The sequence below is a fragment of the Rhinolophus sinicus genome, chromosome 5 (genome assembly GCF_057876585.1).
Source record: "Rhinolophus sinicus isolate RSI-liver-muscle chromosome 5, RSI-T2T, whole genome shotgun sequence".
Lineage (NCBI taxonomy): Eukaryota > Metazoa > Chordata > Mammalia > Chiroptera > Rhinolophidae > Rhinolophus > Rhinolophus sinicus.
Window position 1 is genome coordinate 14,714,181 of NC_142505.1, and position 21,361 is coordinate 14,735,541.

A 21,361-nucleotide genomic window follows, 5' to 3' on the forward strand; every position below is an offset into this window, starting at 1 on the left:
TGATGCCAGCAGGCGACAAAGACATGCTGGCTCCCAGGGGCCTGTCGCACCCTTTGCAGGCTCCCTTAGAGCAACAGCAGTTGGCCAGCAATAAGCGCGTCTCAGAGGGCTGAGCAGACTTAGGCCAAATTATAAATGCCTCCTAATCAAACCACATTTTGGCATGAGGTGTTCCTGTGTGTAATCAAACGCATGCATTAGGAATTTTCCATGGTCCCACAGAATCCCTGGGGGATAGATTTCCCCACTTGGTTCTTTTTCACTTACGGTTGATGAACAGTAAGAAGATGCACTTCTTCACTGAGTAGTTTGCATTGGATATGTAGCCATTCATTCTGAAGCCTAGCGTTTTATCCTCACACCCAACTTCTATCAATTCTCTGGTTGGAAAAGAGAAATTTTGAGGCTCTTGAATATACTGGAAAATTCAACTGTTATAAAGAATCAGAGTTGGAAAAATCAGAGCTCCTTCCCATAAACTAACTGCCAAATGAGGGCCCCAGAGATGGTTTGTTGAGGTCCTCTGGGCCCACCCATTAGTTCATCTCCCTGTCCAACCACTCACCATCTGTCTGTCCGTCCATCCATCCATTCATCCATCCACTTACCCACCTAGTCAGTGTTTTCAAGCACTTAATGCTATATGCCAAGCACTTCTCTAATTGCTAGGACATAATGACAGGTCCAAGCTCTGAAACTATTTTGCTGAAACTTATGTGTATCTTAGTAACTATATCCCAACCATGGGATTCCCCAAAAACTCATCTCTGCTGAATCCCTTACTATAACGAATCTATGGCAACGGGGCTGCCCAAGGTGTGTTTAAGAGATCAGTTTAACAGGTGAAAGGAGATCCTCATACAAGCCACACCCATTTCTGCCTGTGGGCCATCCTGAGTGCTGGCCCCTCAGCAGGCAAAGCTCCCAGTATCAGCTAATGAACTCCTTACCCCTCACACCTCAGGGATTACTTCTGCAAAGGGTCTTCTCTGACTGACCCCTCCCCATCCCAAGTTTCTCCCATTGTGCCTTGTAGTTTTTCTTTGTGGCGCCTAGCACAATCCCAATGAATGACACGATTATTTCATGTGTCTTTCCAACTAGAATATGAGTCCTCTGAGGGCAAGAATCATTTCTGCTTTATTCCCTACTATGCATCTCTACCACACAGCCCAGCACCCAGCAAACAGCAGGTACTCAGTAAGCATTTGCCAATGTATGGTGGAAGCTTTTCATGCAGTAATATGAGCTCTGAGTATCCGAGCAGAGGGTACAGCTTGCAGTGTGTCCCATACACCATCAACCAGCAGACACTTTCTTTCCAAAATGTCTCAAGGGGTGGTGTTCTGGCAATACGCTTTGGGTATGCTGCTCTGTGGGATTTCTAATCTCTTACAGTCCCTAGAAATTTCATAACAACTAATTCTGAGTCTTATAATTTAGTCAAGAAGCTCTTAAAAGTTTCACTGTATAAAAGAGCTCCCTCCTTGCTCTGGGAGCACAATTTAAAACAATTAATTCAGTAACACTTAATTAGTAAGAAAAGGGTAATTAAAAGCAGACTGACTGTTCCCTAGTTAGACACTTGGTTTTGCTCAAATAATAATTTGTCCTTCAAAGTAGAAAACTGGGTTCTGGGACTACTGCTGCTGCTTTTAAGTTTATTGGAAAAAGGGAAGTCAGAAGCTATCTCATCATCTGTGTATCCCTAGCACCTGGTACCTGCCGGGCATATAGAAGGGTCTTAGTATTCTCCCCTTCAAATGATGACATAGGCATTTTGGGCTTTGTAAAGTCCTGAGATTTACCTAGGAATCTGATAGACATGGTGGTTTTGGTGGTAGTGGAAACAGTGGCAGAAGGGAGTGCCATGAAGAATCTATAATGTAAGTAATTTCCCCTCTTACGCTTTCCTTGACAATGAAGATTGGGTGACACTCATAAATCTGCTTGCCACCATATAGGGAAGTCTTTGGGGACAGGAAATACTGTATTTGTCTTTACATCCTTAACTTCTGGCACACAGCCTAGAATATGGGAGGCAATTAATAAATGTTGAATGATAATAAATGAAATCCTAAAGTGATGATAACGGAAATGTAAGGAAAAGAGGGAGCATTGGAGGATGAAAGAATTCTACTACACTACAAATATTTTGAAGACAGAGACCTAGAGAGAACACACTGACTTATAGCCAGACCATCTAGGAGATAACATAAAGCCAAGAAGTATCAGTGACATGAAATAATGACTCGATTAACAAATCTGAAGCATGACAACAAGACTGCATATTTGATTAAAGCAAACTCTTAAGGCAGGTGCTATCTGATCTAAAATAACGTGAGGGAATGTGGAAGATTTTTTTTAATCTAAGTTCTCAACATACCGGCTAACAGCATTTCCAAAGATGGAACGAATGTTGTCCACAGTCGTGGCATTGGGCAGTGTTCTAACATCAGCTACTGTCTCACCTTGCTGATAAATAGAAGAGAAAATACAACTTACTGTCTCATAGTTGTAATTGAAACATCATAACCTTATCTCCACAAGAGAACTATAAAAAATCCTTCTTTTATAATACATAACCACCCCCTATGAATCAATAACTTACCTTTTTAACTGAGAAACTAATGCCTGAATTGTGTATTGAATACCTGACAAAGAAAAAAAAGACAAAACAGAACAATAAGCAAAGAGCGGCCAAATGCACAATACGTGTCAGAGCCCCCTTTCAGTTACATAAATTGGTGGAGTTAAGTGATATAAACAAAGATATATGCAAACAAAAATATCTTCATCTATCATATCTTACCCTCAGGAAAATAAGCCAGCATAGACTTCAGGGAGATATCATTGCTAAAATATGGTTGAATCAAACCAAAAACAGGGTTCCACTTTGCATCTATAGATTGCTAACTAGACTCAATAGCTCAATACAACTACCTCCAGTTTTATTTTCACAAACTCAAAATGTCTGGGTTACCTCAAGGACATCTTGGGAACCTCGCTGTAACAATCCCTGCAGTCTTTTTATTCTCCCTTAGAGACCCTCAATACAGACCCTCCCCTGACTCTTCCTCGAGCAGGGTCACTGCATTAGATCTCTGAAGCCTCCCTGGTTCTTGTCCTCCCCCAGGAGCAACTGTCCATGCTTCTTTCTCTTTGGTGAGTCACCCTAGCCTTCCAGTAGATTTATTTTGGGCTCAAGTTAACCAGAGTCAATTTGGTTTGCTTGTCATCGAAGAACCCTCACTGATACAGAGACCAACTGCTCTCTCCTGGGAACATGAGTGAACTCCCAGAATTAGTGACTAAACCCTGACCAGATACAATTTGTGGGCCAGCACTGCTGGAGTCCAGGTAGCTCAGCAACCACTGTCAGTTCACATGCACTGGGACACATTCCTTTGGCGAGAGATCTCAGAGACCCACGCCCAGATTCGGGACTGTACCTGCCAACGACTTCCAAAATCTTCCCATACTCTTCACTTGGATTTTTTAAAGCTTTCCTCCTCGTGGGTATGTTGTAAAAAAGGTCCTCCACCTGAACAGAAGATTGAGTTTTCTTGTAATTTCATAGAAGTATGTGGAAATAAAGACCCAAGCTGTCCACGTAAAGCTGGGTCTTAATGCAGAGAATCCAACTATATTTATCAACAGCCGGTTCTAAGCACTAATTGGGGCGAGGGAGTGAGAGATACGGCAGCCTTAACAAAGGAGAGAAAGGGTGTTTTTCCTGCCTTCCGCATCCATTCACTGATTTCTCAAATGGGTACTGGGGGCTATCTTTATGCCAGGCTCTTCACTTTGTACAAGAAATATGGAAACAAATAAAGCACAATCTTGCCCAGCACGACTTGGTGGGGCAAACCTAAATTTACAATTATGACATCTCAGGGCATTCAAACATAACTTTTCAAACTAAGAATTACAAAATTTCTGAGATCATTTGGGGTTTTTGGAAATCAGCTGCGGTCCTCTGGCACAGGAGCCCTCTTAACGTGCCCTTCAAAGCACACGTTGGTTCCTGCCTCCTACCAGCCTCGTCATGCCCAGGACTTCGTTTCAGGAGAATGTGCTCTAGTTAGGGCTGGAGGTGGAAGGTGGGATGCATAACATGACAGTGGGGTACTTTATGTGACCACAGAATGGGAAGAGACCAAATGTAACACCACAGAAACAAGGGAGCAGAAAGGACTTTCTCCTGAATAGTGACGCAATCACATTCCTCAAACACCCTTTGAGTGGGCAGGTATTCTTTACTCTGTTTGACAGATGAGAAAAGTGAGGTTACGGGACATTAAACAACTTGCATCTGGACACACAACCACTGAGTGGCAAGGCTGGGATTCTAACTCACGTCTTCTAGAGCCACGCTTAAGGTTCTTTCAATGCCAACTACCCTGCCGTGATTTCTGCCACCCCCCCAAAAAAATCTCCTAGCCTCTTTAAAAAAGATAAGGGAGTGGACAGCCTATCATGCCACAAAAGCCAATAATCATTTCTCTTGCTTAGCAGGTGATACCTTAGGGCTTCTATTAACTAGTAGGGATTTATTTTACTATTACTTTAAAAGTTCAGAGATAATTTTTTTCAGTATTTATACAAAGCTCTTTTTCAACAATTTACCCTCCCATGTACCATTCTTACCGTGATCTGGGTCCCCTGATTGCCCGCACATGGTTTAGGAGGAGCCTTCAGCTTTCCATCGGAGTAATTTGCTCTAATCAGGAAATATAAGCGATATTAATATCTAAATAGAAACAGAATAGATACTTATCCGAAGGGTAAAAAAGAAAATTATACCAACAATAGGTTAAAATACATGCATGTCACATATTGTCTTAATTATCATTTTCCTCTTTATTTTCCCACTACACTACTTGCATACCATTCTAATTGGATACAAAAAAAAAAAAAAAAAAAAAAAAAATCTCTGTTCTTCTAGCAAATGTTGCTTTTTAATTCTTGAGTTCTGAGCTACAGAGAATAGTTTTGCCAGTGTCTAAGTAAAGTTTTTTTCAGTAATTCTGTGATCTTTTATTGAAGGACTACCACGCATCAGCCCTAGAATGAAGGCAGGAACAGTGGGCCAAGTGATCTAGAGAAGGAAACATTCAGCCTGGGTTAAGTGTGGTAGGGTGAAAGTGTCACAGAAGAGGTGACAATTCATGTGGGCTCAAGGGAGCAATACTTTCAGGTGGAGAGAGCACGAAAGACTGTCCAAGAAGAGAAAAACAGAAACAAAAGCATAGAAGCTTTAGAATACGTGGCCGCTGGGGATGTGTGGCGAGAAGAGGCTGCAAGGTGGACTGAGGGCTCACTGGGAGGGCGCCGGCTGCTGTGAGAGTAACTGCATTCATCCGGCCATGGCAGGGGAGCCACCAGAGGCCCCCAAGAGGGGCCTACCGCCATCCCAGAGGTGAAGAAACTGAAGTGTGTCCCAGGCTGTACAGAAAGACATTAACTCACACATCTCCCCACTTTGAGAGAAGGGATTCTAATCATATCAGCCTCCCCAGATCCCAGGGTAATTCTAAATCACAAACTCCTCTAGCATCAGGGCTGTGTACTTGGAAAAGCTCCATCTTCCACTATTTTACTCATTTGTCTGATGAAGAAGACTGGGAAGCAGGCAGAACTGTCCCTGTTGAAGTGATTTTCTATATTAACTCCAAAAAAATCTGTGATAAAAAAAAAATTCTCTTTTGGGGGCCTGAATTAGGTACTCCTACTTGTCCTCCACTAGTGAATGGCCAGTGCTTATAAAAACAAAGATGTGATTTTTGATTCCTTGAATCTGCTTTTGTGCTGTTCCAAGCCCGTTCATCAGCGTGAAAACCGTGCCAGCACAACAGTGGGTCGCCACCCACGGGAAGGCGAACCTACACAGGCACATATGTGGCAGGGAGCTGGCGGCTCCCCAGCCAGCTAAACAACAGTGAGCCTCCAGCATCCCGGCCGCAGTCCTGTAATCAGCCAGACTGCCATCCTACGGAAGGGCCACAGGGCAGAATAACGCCCACGGCTACCACTAACTTAGGATACCTGTGTAATAGACACCTTGCTGTGCACTTGTAGTATCTCACATTTTATCCTCTAATAATCCATGAAGTAAGAGTATTGCCTAATAATCATCCCTGTGGATTATCAACTAATCCAAAGGGAGGAAAGCAAACTTACCCAAGAGCTTGGCCACAAAAAGATAACACTGGTGTTTAGACAGGATTACTTTGAGAAATAGGCAAGAAGCACTTTTCTGGATGAATACATATGAATGAAAGAAGACAGCACTTTACCTGTATGCACACTTTCCATCAGCTGTTTTGGTTGTAATAGTAACATGAGCCACATGGCTGATGCTGGCCAAAGCCTAATGAAGCAAAGGAGATGGAATGAAAGAAAAACACAATGCTGGGTCACCCCACATAATGTCAGTAAGGGAAAGCATATCTAAATTGCCTCTTCCATTCTGTATTAACAAACGACAACAATGAGCACTTGGCTCACTCACTTTGATGATATGTTAAAAAAAAAGACAAAGAATATCAAATGGAATCTGTAGCAGAATCACTAGAACAAGGGGAAAAAATATATTAAAAAGTCCAAAAGGGAAACACACCAAAGCATTAATGGGTTACTAGCAAATGAGTCCAGGTGTACCGTTACAGGCACGTTTAATATTCTTTGTCTTCCAACAGTTTTAAAACTTGCCTTCAGAAATGCGTAATAGAGTTACTCCAAATACACAATGTTGTATATTTTTAGTCAAAACTGTTTTCCGTAATTACATGTTTAGAAATATAAATTTAAAATTATACAATTAAGACAAAATGAAAAAAAAAAAAAAAAACAAACCACCACAACCATTTTTTCCCTTATAACCAAGATTGGTTTCCTAGCCCTTTGGAACCGGCATCTCCTTTCACCAGGACATCATGGCATATAAAAGTATAACCAGGCACTGTGCTGGGGTGTGTGTGATAGCAGCATCTCAGGAACACAGCCCGTGGCTGGCTGAGTGCATTAAAAATGCACATGGCTCAGGCTAAGACGTCATCAGATGGTTGCTGGATTTCCCTGGTTTATGTAATTGAGCTAATTTTCCTCATTAAAAATGCAAACGATTTTGAGACCTGTGTAAGGAAGGACATGAAACACACACAGTACTAACATGTTACTGGAGGCCAGGAAGAGAGTGTACCACTGGCAGATGGTCCTACAGTTTGGAGGCCTTTGTATAGGCCCTGGAGCCAAGAAGAGAAGAGCACAAACTCTGGAGTCAAACTCGCAGGGTTCAATCCCCACTCTGCCACTTTTAGCCGTGTGCCCTGGCTGTGTTTCTTAATCTCTCAGGGTCACTTTCCTCATATGTAAAACAGGATAATAATAGAAAGTACTTAGCAGAATTATCAAGAGTTAATACATACAAAGTGCTGAGAACGATGATAGTGCAGAGAAACCCCTCAATAAATCTTCTCCTTTAATTACAGTGAAATAACAACCCCAAAGATACCCTACAACTAGGTTAAGGCTCCAAAAGGTTATAGACTTAGAAACTGACCCGGGAAATTGCAAAGCCAGAATGAAAGTGCTTTGCTCGGGCTTCATCTGAAGCATACTTAAAGGGGGCATCAGAATACATAGTCTGGTATTAGCCCTACCTATAGCAATTTGGGGCTCATTGTGAGCCAGAGGGCGTTTGAGACCCCTCTGGTTTGATGAAAATTACAGTGACTAGGGTCACAGTTGCCACTGAATTTTTAAAAACTAAATAAAAGTAATACATGCACATAAAAAACTGCAGAAAGGCCTAAAATGAAAAGTAATTGGCTCCATTCCCCTCTGTACCTTCACTCTCTATACATTGGATCTGGTTCATCTGCCTCTTAAATCTCTTTTAATCTATAGGTTCTTGCTCCCTTTTCTGTGTTTTTCCCTTGCAGTTTATTTGTTGAAAAAAACAAGTCTTTTATCATGTAATTTCCAACTCTCAGTATCATTTACCATGGTCCCTTGACCCCTATATTTTCTGTGTATTGGTACTTAGATCTAAGTATTGATCAGATTCACTTTTGATTTTTGGACAAGAAAACTTTGTAGATGGTGTTGCATTCTTCCATTGATAGGCACAGGATGTCTTGCGGGTCTCTATAGCTATAGTTTATGGTGTATTAAGTATGTATGAATAATTCTCAGTTTCAGCAAATTGAGTTTAAGTTTGTTTAGATTCAAATATACTGACCACGCAAAAAGTATCTTATCTTATTTACCTGTTGAGAAACATGCTGACAAATGGCAGAAATGTCATCTCAGAAGGATGTTTTACACGTTTATTTAGCCCTTAGCTTACCTCACCCCGAAAGCCATAGGTAGAAATATTAGCTAAATCCTCAAAGGACTGCAGTTTACTTGTAGTAAACCTCTCACACACAATATCCAGATCTTCTTTCTACAAGATACCAAAAAATAAGTAAATAATTACGGTACTAATTTTTCCAAATCTTTTTGAGTTTACCTTTTCTTGATTGAACCCAAGAAGAAAACTCTTAGGAGAAGAGGTTTTAAATTAGCAGTAACTTCCTCACCTGGCATCCAGAATGCCACACTGACCTGGTGCTCCTTCTGCCTCACTTGTCTCATTTCTCAGTCTCATTTGCTGGTTCCGTCTCATCTCCCCTGACTGTGGAGTAACCCAGTATGCCATCCTTGGACCTCTTCTCTACCTACACTCACTCTTGATGATCTCATCCAGTCTCATGGATTGTATACAACTTATTAGAAAACGTCTTTATAAAAATCTACAGATACATTCAGTTGTACTAAAATATACATTAACAAAATTTACAATTTTAGCCATTAAATGTATAGTTCTGTGGCATGACGTACATTCACACTGTTGTGCAACTATCACCAACATCCATGTTCGGATCTCTTTCATCTTTCCAAACTGAAACTGTACCCGTTAAACAAAAACTCTCCATTATCCCCTCCCCTAAACCCCTGGTAACCACCATTCTACTTTCTGCCTCTATGAACTTCACTACTCATATAAGAGTAATCATATGTCCTTTTGTGATTGCCTTGTTTCACTTAGCATAATGTCTTCAAGATTCATCCATATTGTAGCATGTATGAAAATTTCATTCCATTTTAAACTGAATAATATTCCATCGTATGTATGTATCAAATTTTGTTAATCCATTTACCTGTTGATACTTGGGTTGCTTCAACCTTTTGGCTGTTATGAATATGTTGCTATGAACATGGTATACAAATCTCTTCAAGACTTTGCTTTCAGTTCTTTTTGGTATACAACCAGAAGTGTGATTGCTGGATCATATGGTAATTCTGTTTAATTATTCTGAGGTATCATCATATCGTTTTCCACAGTGGCGGTGCTATTTTAGATTCCCATCAGCAATGCACAAGGGTTCCAATTTCTCTACATCCTTGCCAATACTTATTTAATTACTTTTGATAATAGCTGTGGGGGCGGAGCCCCAGAGAGTAGTTTCCAGGCTCTCGGCCTCACATAGACAGGTGCTGGCTCAGGTAGTAAATGGCCAACTGTGATTGCATGGCCATCAGCTGTGGCTAGTTGGCCGTCAGCTGTAACCAGTGAGCCAGTGGCCACAATATAACTGCTGTGGCTACGAGGAGGAGAGGGAGAGAAGAGAAGAAAATGGGGGCTAGCAAGAAGATGGTGGCTGGGCTGGCAAGCGCGGATTGCAGTTAGGATGGCTGGTTGCGGACAGTGTGGATCCAGCCTCCAGTGAGAGTATAGTGCCGCCGGCGAGAATATACTAAGTATGACTCCCCTATCTATGGCTCCTTGTGTGTTCCTTTTTGGCCTCACCATATCCTGCGTTCTTGTATGGGGAGCGGGAGCAGAGACCTTGGAGGCCGCCCAGCACGACAATAGCCATCATAATAGATATCAAGTGGTATATCACTGAGGTTTTAATTTGTATTTCCCTAACGATTAGTGATGTTGAGCATCTTTTCATGTGAGTCTCATGGCTTTTAATATCACCAAAATGCAATACACAAAATTTGTACCTCCAGCTCAAGTCTCTACCTTGCACTCCAGACTCACACATGTATCCAGCTAATAGGCAACTTAAGTTTAATATGCCCCCAAATGAATTCCCAAACTTCCATCAAACCTGCTTCTTCCACAGTTGCTCCCGTCAGTGAATGGCAATTTTTTTCCATTTGCACAGGCCAGAACCTTAAAATCATTCTTGATGCCCCCTGTCTCGCACACCCTACATCAGCAAACTTTGAGCTTTGTCTTCGTAATTAACCCAGAATCTCACTACTTCTTACATCTCTCTGTGCCCAAACTGGTCCAAGGTACCATCAGTACCATCACCCCTCTCCTGTACTGCTCCAAGTGCTTCCTCACTGCCGCTGTCCTGCCCTTACACAGCCTGTTTTCCACATTGTAGACAAGAGTTCTTATAAAACTTGCCAAACCATGTCACTTCTTTGTTTAAAACCCTCTAACAGTATCCCACCTTATTCAGAGTAAAAGCCAAAGATTTTATAAGGGCCCACAATGTCCTACACGATCAGTCTGCTTAGCCTTGAGATCTCATTTCCTATTCCTCTTCCATCCCCACCCTGTTCTAGACACAATGGCCTCCTTACTGGTCCTTAAACATGTCAGGCATGCTTCCAGGTCATGTTTTTTGTATATACTGTTCTCTGTTCAGAACATTCAGCCTTTAAAGGGTCTCATGACTCACCCCTAGACCTCCTTGTTCCCCTGAACAGTGCCCAGCACAGAATAGGTACTCAATAAATATTTATAGTTAGTGCTGAATTTTTCAAACAATCCCATCCACAGAAGCCCAGAGTTTCCAGAACAGGGAAAGGTTCTGCCACCTCCTGCGTATGTATCACAAGATGCACACAAACGTCTTGCTCCTCTGAGGTTTTACTTACCCTGATCCCAGTGCCATTGTCTTGGATCTGAATCAACTTCAGGCCTCCCTCTTTAACGACCACTTGAATACTTGTGGATTTTGCATCTAAACTAGCAAGTCAAACAGAAAAAATAATTTATCAGTCTGCAACTACTCTAATGCACATATTTTAATATGAGCCAAGGAAAAAGAACAAATTCCAGATAAATATAAGACTAATTAATATGTTTTTCCTTTGTCTAACAGGCTCTGTGACTACATTCTTATCAGTTCACACACTGTGTGAGAGAGGGAAGAGAAGGGCAAAGGGAGATAACCATCATTTCCTCTAGGAAAGAAAGTGAAATTAGAAGTCCTTTTAGTACATGTCTTTTTCTTACCCTCGTCTCTACTAATTCTACCATCTGTTACTTGAACTTTATTTGAACTTCATTCAAGTTCCTAAACGATCCTAATAAAATGTCATTTTTAAAAAAACCAAAAATTCTAAATGTTTTTCTCTACTATTCCCTTTCCTTTAAGAAAATATATTTATGTTGAGGAACAGAAAAAAAAATGGCAATGCAGAAAGTTTTTTAAGAAGCCAATAAATCTTTTATACCTTCCAAGAGTAGCCTCAGAGCATAGAGTGAGCACCTGCTAGAGAAAACAAATTCAGCCTGGTGCTGCATGGGAAAGAGAGGTTATCAACTCCATACACAGAAAATTCTTTATCCAGAAATACGACAGTAAGTTACTTAAATATTAAAGACTTTCTCAGTTTAAGTTGTACTAGCCATCTTGACTTACATATTAAAAAGAGCATAACTGGACTCCATACAAGGTCTCTACTTATAGAAATTAATGATAAACCACTGTGCTAATGCTTAGTTTTGTTGGAGTATTCTGGCCCAGTACAATAATAGGCCCAAAGTGTTCTGGCAGCTAATTCTAACATTGTACAAACAAAAGCCAGCCTTATGGTAAGTAAAGTCAAAAGGAGAAACTGTTCCCAGGTTCCCAGCTCCTTCTTTTGCCTATCTCCTCTCCTGATTCTCTTCCTTTCCCTAGATGGCCCTTTCCGATCCCCTGTTCTTTCAGTCCCATTACCCTGAATGGTTTATGTTTTCACAAATATTTCTTTACAAACCTACCATTCTTCGGTGGCACATTTTTTTGTCTTTTAATGTATGGATTTTATCAGCATCAATTGATTTTAACACAAAGGATGTGACATTACCTTTGGATACGTTATGAGCATTTGTCTTTTTTGAGGTTTACCTTTCCACGTTTTTAACCTCTTCCCTCCACATTTTGATAGTTCTTTGATAAACTTCAGAATCCACACAATAACCCATAAAATCAGGTATCTTTGAAGTGCCCCAAAGTAAAGGGCAGTTACTGCACTAAGTGGGATCACTAATTCGACAATAGGGGAATCACAAGTTAAACCCAGATAAAGAACATCGGCCTGTTCTAAAATCTCGACAATTTATTTAGAATAAAACTCAAAATGACTTGTACTCTTGAATGTGCATGATTTCTGGAATAAGCATGAAACTGACAAGGTACCCTCCGAAGGATGCAGAGATTATTTTTTCCCCCACCTAAAATTTTCATGCATTTAAAATTCTGCACCTTCTGCAATATAATTTGAAAAGCATTTCCTTCAGTTAATGGCACCATTAAAACATTACTGTGTACCCTCTAATTGCGCCCACAATCCTAGAAAAGACGCACGACAACGCGATCAAACCCACGCCGCGGTAAAGGGTAAGAGTTTAGAAAGCGCGACCCGCAGGCCTCCGCCGCGGTGGGCATGCGCCGTCCACGTCTCCGCCCAGGGCAGGGAGGCGTGTCCGCGCCTTCCCGAGAAGCGGCCCGTTAAGCCGTAGTTTCTAAGGAAGCCTGGCTCGCCTCCCCCGTACCAGTTCTCAATCATCTCCTTGATGGCATTAGCCGGCCGCTGGATAACTTCCCCTGCCGCGATGCGGTTCACCACCGTCTCGTCCAGCCGCCGAATAACGCCGGCTACGAGCGACATTTTGGCGCCAGAGGAGTCCAGGTCACGTCGAGATGCTCAGCGGAAGCGCCTTCAGCCAATCACCTCAGTGCTTCGTGCTCACGTCTTCACCTCAACTTTGTTTACGCCGGTCGGCCCACCCCTCCCAGATGCTGCGCCGCTTCCCAGCTAGGGAGCTGTTGATTGGGCAGCTGGAATGCCAGTCAAGTTTCTCGGGTCCGTGGGTACCTAGGGCTCTTCGTTCTGCCATCAGGCAGCTTCAGCCGACGAGGTAGAGAGATCTGCGCCTGTGCGCTAGAAATCACTGTCCGCTCTTCCGGCCAATAGGAGCGGAGGTGAGGTAGCGGGAGGTTGGTGTCCCGACGCTGGGGTGATCTGGCGCAGAGCGGAGGAGGTGCCTGGCGCTTGCTCCTGCTCCGCCCTCTCCTTGCGGCCGCCGGGAGGTTGGCCCTGCTCTTGTGCCTTCCAGTAGAATGTGGATGACACCTAAGAGGAGCAAGATGGAAGTCGAGGAGGTTCAGGGTTTCCGGCCCGAGTGGACCCAGCGTTTCTTGGTGGTAGAGCCTCCGGAGGGCGAAGGGGCCCTGTGCCTGATCTGCGGCCACCTCGTCGTACCCATCTGCGAACGCGACGTCAGGCGCCACTACGAGGCCGAGCATCACTACTACGAGCGGTATGTGGAGGAGGGCGAGCGCGCGGCCCTGGTGGAGCGTCTGCGTCAGGGCGACTTGCCCGAGATCCCCCCGCTCACTCCCGAGGAGAGAGCTGCCCGTGCAGGCCTCGGGCTCGCCCGCCTGTTGGCCTTGAAGGGTCGCGGCTGGGGCGAGGGGGACTTTGTATACCAATGCATGGAGGTGATGCTGAGAGATGTATTGCCGGATCACGTAAGCGTCATCGGTGGCATTGATTTAGCTCCAGAAATCATCCGGCAGAGGGTCCTGAACATTAACGAGAATCTACGCAGTCAGCTTTTTAACCGAGCCAAGGACTTTAAAGCCTATTCCCTTGCCTTGGACGACCAGGCTTTTGTGGCTTATGAGAACTACCTCCTGGTTTTTGTCCGCGGTGTGGACCAGGACTTGGAGGTGCAAGAAGAGCTTCTGACCATAGTCAACCTGACTCATCACTTCAGCGTCGGTGCCCTCATGGCGGCAATCCTTGAGGCCCTGCAGACAGCAGGGCTTAGCTTGCAGCGAATGGTAGGATTAACCACGACCCACACTCTGAGGATGATTGGTGAGAACTCAGGACTGGTGTCATACATGAGAGAAAAGGCTGTAAGCCCCAACTGTTGGAATGTCATTCATTATTCGGGATTTCTTCACTTGGAACTGTTGAGCTCCTATGATGTAGATGTTAATCAGATCATAAATACCGTATCTGAATGGATAGTTTTGATTAAGACAAGAGGCGTCAGACGACCTGAATTTCAGGCTTTGCTAACTGATTCTGAATCAGAGCATGGCGAAAGGGTTAATGGACGATGTCTGAACAATTGGCTTAGAAAAGGCAAAACTTTAAAAGTAATATTTTCTTTAAGGAAAGAGATAGAAGCATTCTTGGTTTCAGTAGGGGCGACCACAGTCCATTTCACAGACAAACAATGGCTTTGTGACTTTGGCTTCTTGGTGGATATTATGAACCACCTTCGAGATCTCAGTGAACTATTGCGAGTCAATAAAGTCTTTGTGGCTGCTGCCTTTGACCATATTTGTACCTTTGAACTTAAGCTGAATTTACTTCAGAGACACATTGAGGAAAAAAATCTAACACACTTTGCTGCCCTCAGAGAAGTTGTTGATGAGCTTAAACAACATCTTAAAGAAGATGAAAAAATACTTGATCCTGATCGATATCAAGTGGTGATCTGTCGCCTACAAAAAGAATTTGAGAGACATTTCAAAGACCTCAAGTTCATTAAAAAGGACTTAGAACTTTTTGCAAATCCATTTAACTTTAAACCTGAATATGCACCTATTTCAGTAAGGGTGGAGCTCACAAAACTTCAGGCAAATACTAACCTTTGGAATGAATACAGAGACAAAGACTTGGGACAGTTCTATGCTGGATTGCCTGCTGAATCTTACCCGATTATCAAAGGGGTTGCCTGTAAAGTGGCATCCTTGTTTGATAGCAGCGAAATCTGCGACAAGGCATTTTCATATTTGACTCGAAACCAACACACGTTGAGTCAGCCATTGACAGATGAGCATCTGCACGCCCTGTTCAGGATCGCCACAACTGATATAGAGCCGCACTGGGATGCTCTTGTGAGAGGAAGAAATCAATTGAATCCATGAGCTTTTTGTAGTACAACATTGAGACAACATTGAGGAATCCAGTTCTAAAAGCAAAAATTTGTCTGATTTTTCAAGTTTACTAATTTGGATCATGGGAAAGCCCCAAGTTTATTCAGCCAAATTCATTATGATTCAAATTCTTCTCACAGTTTTGTGGTTTTTTTTTTCATCTCAAGAGGCAGCATGCAACTGAAACATGCGAACACCTTTTTTAGAACTTAATGACAAAATTATTGTCTTTTGATTTTATGGTATAATTGTTTTTAAAGAGTTTTAGTGCCGGTAATGTGAGTGGAATTAGAAGCATTTCGAAGACATTTTAGCTCTTATTTTAACAAAATGTTAAAATTCTGATACACATAGTCTGAAATTACCAACTCCTTAAATGTATGCTTAAGCCAATTTGCAGAAACTCACATAGCAGTTCAGGAGTTTCTGAAAAGGAAGAGCGTACATTCAGTGGAAGTATTTTGTCAAGCTATCAAAGTGTTTGAAACTTTTTTTTTTTAAACACTTTTGAGTCTGAGGTAAATATTAAGATTACCTCCCTTTCACCTCCTCCCTCCCCACCTCAGCGATAATGATTATTAGTAATCATAGAGGAAGTAATCAAATAAAATTTTAGGAGCCAGAATTATTTTTAAAATTGCTGTTAGAAAGCTTCCTGCAATTTGGAGATCAGAGTAACCAATTTTGGAGGTTTCCCCTGAATTTTTCACAGTTGGGTGCTGTTTTACCAGCTTGCCTATTAAAGGACTATGGTAAGTATAGAATCTTAATGATTGCCCATTAGTAATTCTTTTTTCTGTTGTAGACAGAAGTTTGGCCTTGTCAATGAGGATGAGGAAAAAAGATTTTTCTACACAAGGATCAGGAGGTGTGAGATATTTTAGCTTATTTGTCCTGTCTGCATGGATGTATAAGTGCTTTATAAGGAAATCCTGCTCAAAGGAAACATTTTATTTTACAGTGATATATTATCAGATTTTGTTAGCTGCTGGAAATGGATTTATTATAGAATTTGAAACGCCCCCCCCCCATTCTGTATTTAAGACTGCACAGGTAGAAATATTTAACTCTCGAGAAGCAGTTTTATTCACAGCTTGTAGCAATTTCGTATTTCTTGTGAGCCATCATGTGCTTTGTGCTAAAACAGTAATTTTCAAACTTAATGTTAACCATGAAAAGGAAATCTTACAGTAAAGCCAAATATGCAAAATGATTTAAAAACAGGACCCAACTTTAGATCTCTTAAGTACAATCTGAAAACTTGTGCTAGAGTCCTGTCTTAACTATTGTAACTCATTATTCTATGGTCACTAATCCAGCAAATTCAAGGAACCAGGATACAACCAAGAATTTAGAAGGAACTGATACCTGAGCAATGAAAATAGATGCCATTGGGAACCCAGGCACAAAAATTGTGTCAGTGGTTCTCAACCAGAGGCAGTAACCCCTCTTTCCAGAAGATGTTGGAAAACATAGGGGACTTTCTTGGGTGGTAACATTTACTGGGAGGTTCTGCTGGTATTTAAATGCATAGAACAGCCTGGCACAATGAAGAATTACCCCTCTCAAAGTGCCAGTAGACACCCAATGTATATTATTTTATTTTGAGGGACAAAGAAAATTACCGGTAGAAACAAAATTAGAAGTTCAGGTTGGGCAAACTGACAATGCTTGAGAGGGGAAGACAAATTCCAACATTCGAAGTTTGGCTGGTAAGGTGCAATAAAGGCTTTAATAGGTTCCGGTACCTCACAATAGCATTTATAAGCCAATAATTAATATTGAACAGATTAAACGCTCTATGAGTATTCTGTTTATAGATAATTAGTTGAGGGCAGAAGAGCAAGTGTTAAGTATTAAGATACTTATGCTACTTATCAAGAATGGTCAAGGTGAGATTTTGGTTAATAGGGAGTAGGCTTAAATACTTGGAAAAACAACATAGTGAAAAACCAACCAAACAAAAAGCTACCGGTAATTTCCCAATAGTTTGGAGTATTCTCTGCCATGCAAGTGCTTTGTTGAAAGAACGATTGGAGACCTGAAAGCTGCTCTGCTTTCTAGCCCCTGTTCCCTCAAGTATCGAAGTCTTGTACATTTTGTGAAGTTCTAGTATATATTTTGCTTAAGGTAACAATGAAGTTAGTTTGCATCGTATACTAACTGAGGGGGGTGGGGGAAATACAAGCCAAGGATTTTAAATTCATCTCGAATAATAGAGAATTTATTATAACCTAGTCTTGTTTGTAAAAAAGAAGAAAGTGTGTATTTTACAGTTTTCTGTATTAAGTAATTCTGTAACTGCATGGGAGTCTTGTTTTTTAAATATTTTTTATAAAATAGTTGTTACTGGTCCTGTTGTATCAGTGAATATAGTTAAAATAAGTACTATTTTTAAAATATTGTTATCTCCCTATATCTCCCGTTCCTACAAGTTTTTTTGAAAGATGTGTCTGTATTTGCAGTCTCCTGTATTGCCACTCAGATGACGCTCCCCTGCTCCCGACGTCCTTGTCAATATTCTTACCCTGTGATACCACTGACCACTTTCCTTGAAGTACTTGTTTGCTTTGGCTTCAGGGAGATAACACCTCCCGGTATACTTGCTTAGTCTTCTTTGCAGGTACCTCTTTCCCTTAAATATCTGTGTTTTGGGGATTTAAAAATTTTTTTGGACTGTCTTCTTACTCACATCATCTCTTAGCTGTTTCATCTTCCTTGGCTTCAGTTATGCAAGTGACTCCCAAATTCGTATCTTCTTTCTATTCCTATCCTAATTCGTGTATCTAATTGCTAACTTTGCTGTCTCAAGCACCACAGCATGTCGCTGGTGTTGCCCCCAAACCTGCTCTACCGGCCATTCAGTTGCCCTTGCCCAAGCCAAAAACTGAGTTATCCATGACTTTTCCCTCTTCATCCATCACACCTACTCACAAAAACCTTTCTGTTAAGTCTACTGTCTAAACTTTTCTCAACTCTCCAGTGCTACTGTTCTAATTCAGGCCATCAACCTGCCTAAGTGATAGCATCAGCCTCCTCATTAGTTTCTCTTTCTCTGATTTTGATCCCTTTCCACACTGCAGCCAGATTGTTGCAAAAGACGTATCTGGTTATGTCACTCTGCTGCTTTCACCGTTGCTCTTAGGATAAGACAATTTCTGTTCATCTTTCAGGTGTCACTTTATATACCACTTCCTCTTGGAAGCCTCCATTGATGCCCTCTAGACTAGGTGCCTCTACCACACACTCCCAAAATACCCTGTTCTTTCCCAACCATACACTTCACACACTTTAATGTTACTTCTTAATAATCACTGCTAGACTGTAAGCTTTGTGAGGGCAGGGCCCGTATTATGCCTTGCTCACTGTTTTATCTCTAGTGCTTAGCACGATGCCTGGCATTTCAATAAATGTTTGGATGAATAAATGTACGTGTAGTGTTTTGTACTCTTTGAAGCCCTTTCACAGTCTTATTTCTCTTCACAGTGGTCCTGCCTTAGATTGCTCTCTGGGTAATTGTTATTTCCATATTACAAATTAAGGAATGAAACTAAGTTCTTTGTGACTAGGAATCTCTTATAGGCCCAGAATTTAACTCAGTGCTTGGCATAAATAGTAAAGCCAGGATTCAAACCCAGGTATACTCACATAAATCCACTATGTAGTATTAAGTTTTTATCTCCTTGATAAGAAGTCTTAATTTTTTAATTTCCAAAGACAGACTTCCAAAAGAACCTGGATGAAAAAGATTGGACAAGTAGTGGTCTAAAACAATACTTAAGTAATTAGAAAGTTACATTCAGTATCAGAAAAAGAGTGCTGCTTGAGAGTTAATATCCATTTTCCTTTTGTCAGCGTCAACCGTAGGAGAAAATGGCATACTATTTACAGATGGTGTCTGACTCTTCTGGGATTTAAAAGTAAGTAAATCTAACAAAATGTTAGAGGAATGACTCAGTCAGCCCTTCTGGTCACTCAATATTCAGTTCACTTATTTTCCGACCTGCAGACTCCCCTTATCTCCTCCCCAAGGAAGAGGACCCAAAAGTGACATCTAGTCAACATGTACTTCCTTGATTTGCTATATTTCTTTGGTTTCTTGTCCACAAGCCTCTCTGAACTTAATTTCTGGGTAACTGGAACCTTCAGCCTTCATGGGAGAGCCATACCTTTATTCTCTTTATCCCTGAGCCATTTTGTCCAATTGAAGGGATTAACCAGTATTATACTCTTAATTGGATTTTAGTCTGAAGCACATTAACTCAGAGATCTTAACAGTAGGTATGATAGTCATCCAGTGATTTCATCCTTGCTGCAACACTGGATTTTAACCAAACTTTGGATTACAGCATTTCTCATGTTTGAGAAGTGGCCTCATCCTACTCAATGGGTAATTGAATTTGTGAACTCTTCCCTTGCATTTCTGGTTGCAAAATGATGAATTATATTTTTTATTGAGTTCATCTCTTTCCTGTGCATTTTGTCAAATTCAGCCCACAGCAACCATAAAGTATTTTTCCTTTAGTAAAGGGTACATTACCTGCTTTCCAGCTTCTCTCAAGCGACAGTTCTCGCCCGTCTGTAACATGAATTGCCCCTCCATAAGTTATTTCTTCTATCTTCCAATACAGTGTCCTGAATGCCTGCCAGTGAAGCCAATGTTCAGTATTTTAGGCTTTTTGAAAACTGAACCAGTTTTCAACCTATCAGGATAGGTTAAGTTGCCACACAGTAACATCCACAAAATCTCAGTGTCTCACACAATTTTTCTCTCACTTGGGCTTTGGTCAGGGGTGGATCACAGGCAAATCTGCTTGTTTCTGTAAATAAAGTTTTACTGGAAGATAGCCTTGCCCATTTACTTGTGTATTGTCTACTTTTCTCTACAATTGCAGAGTTGAGTAGTTGTGACATAGTATATGGCCCACAAAGTCTAAGGTATTTGCTGTGTGACCCTTTACAGAAAACATCAACTGATCCCTGTCCTAAGTTATGCTCATTCTGGGACTCAGGCTGACCAAGGGGATAGCAGAGAGGGTGAGGCTGCTCATTTTGGAAATTGAAGAGTATGGCAAATCACTCACAGGCCCTGAAAGCCCTATCATTGGCTAAAGTAAATCACATGGCCACACCAAAGTCTCAGGGGCATAATCCTTCCACCTGCCTTGGAGGAAAACCAGAAATACTCGGAAGACAACACTACTGACTAACACATGGTTATCGCTCACCATTTAGAGAATTTCTTTCAAAATACTTTTTCTTTTTTATTGAGATAGAACTTACAGTCAGTAAAGTGTGCAAATATTAAGTGTATACCTCAGTGGATTTATAAATACACCCTTGGACCCATCACCCAGATCAAGATACTGAGCATCTCTAGCATCCCAGTAGGTACCCTGTGTCCCTCCCACAGTTAACCACTATTCTGAACTTTATCACCATGGATTACTTTTGTCTGTTTTAAAACCTAATGGAAATGTAATAATTATATGTACTCTTGTGTCTTTTGTTCAACACTGTTGTTGCATGTAGCAGCAGTTCATTTTTTACTTCTGTGTAGTGTTCCCTTGTATGACTATCACGATTTATGAATCCATTCTAGTATTGATGGAAATTTTTATTGTTTCCAATTGTGGTTATTATGAATAAAGTTGCTGTGGACATTTTTGTATCTGTCTTTCAGTGAACATACACACCTATTTCTGTTGGTATCCTCTGGTACATATACCCTGCTTCCATACTTCGCACATAATATTCACATAGCAACCAGAGGGGTCCTTATTTTTTTTCTAATTTTAAATATAAATCAGACCGTGCCACTCCTCTGCTCAAAATCCTCCAATGGCTTAGTATCCGGTCAGAATAAAATCCAAGGTCTTTTGTCATGGTCTACACGGCCCTGCAGGACCTGCACCTACACGTACCCTGCACACACCCTGTTCTTCCTATACCATCTTACATCGTAGCCTTTATCCCTTCCCTGTTCCCCCTCACTCTGTGCTACTAGGCACTGCTTGTAAATTGGGAAATCAAGGTAAATGATTTGACCCTCTCCTTAAAGAGGTTGTAATCTGCATAGACAATTTTCACATAAGCCATGACACTGGCTTAAGGTT

General features: G+C 41.5%; 2 protein-coding genes across 4 annotated transcripts in view; one reads left to right on the top strand and one right to left on the bottom strand.

The window, feature by feature from the left end:
• The window catches only part of MLH1 (mutL homolog 1), a 37,028-nt gene extending 24,053 nt beyond the window's left edge, over positions 1-12,975 (bottom strand). For all 3 annotated transcript variants that reach the window (XR_016021277.1, XR_016021278.1, XM_019727652.3), the window contains exons 1-9: positions 12,842-12,975; positions 10,954-11,044; positions 8,354-8,452; positions 6,300-6,373; positions 4,651-4,723; positions 3,453-3,544; positions 2,612-2,654; positions 2,387-2,475; positions 268-380 (exon numbers count right to left, since the gene is read on the bottom strand). Coding sequence is in view for 1 of the 3 variants with exons in the window: in XM_019727652.3 (XP_019583211.3) it covers positions 268-380; positions 2,387-2,475; positions 2,612-2,654; positions 3,453-3,544; positions 4,651-4,723; positions 6,300-6,373; positions 8,354-8,452; positions 10,954-11,044; positions 12,842-12,957 (790 nt within the window). In the remaining 2 variants the exon portion in view is untranslated. The remainder of the gene's footprint in view (positions 1-267; positions 381-2,386; positions 2,476-2,611; positions 2,655-3,452; positions 3,545-4,650; positions 4,724-6,299; positions 6,374-8,353; positions 8,453-10,953; positions 11,045-12,841) is intronic.
• A 434-nt stretch (positions 12,976-13,409) lies between these two features.
• EPM2AIP1 (EPM2A interacting protein 1) lies at positions 13,410-20,908 on the top strand. The gene is made up of 2 exons (XM_074312629.2): positions 13,410-19,339; positions 19,739-20,908. The coding sequence occupies exon 1, from the start codon at positions 13,410-13,412 to the stop codon at positions 15,234-15,236; it is 1,827 nt and encodes a 608-aa protein (XP_074168730.1). The 3' UTR covers positions 15,237-19,339; positions 19,739-20,908.
• Positions 20,909-21,361: the final 453 nt, after the last annotated feature.

What these genes read in the sequence shown, in the direction of transcription:
- EPM2AIP1 (XM_074312629.2), top strand. Translation starts at nt 13,410, where the DNA reads ATGTGGATGACACCTAAGAGGAGCAAGATGGAAGTCGAGGAGGTTCAG.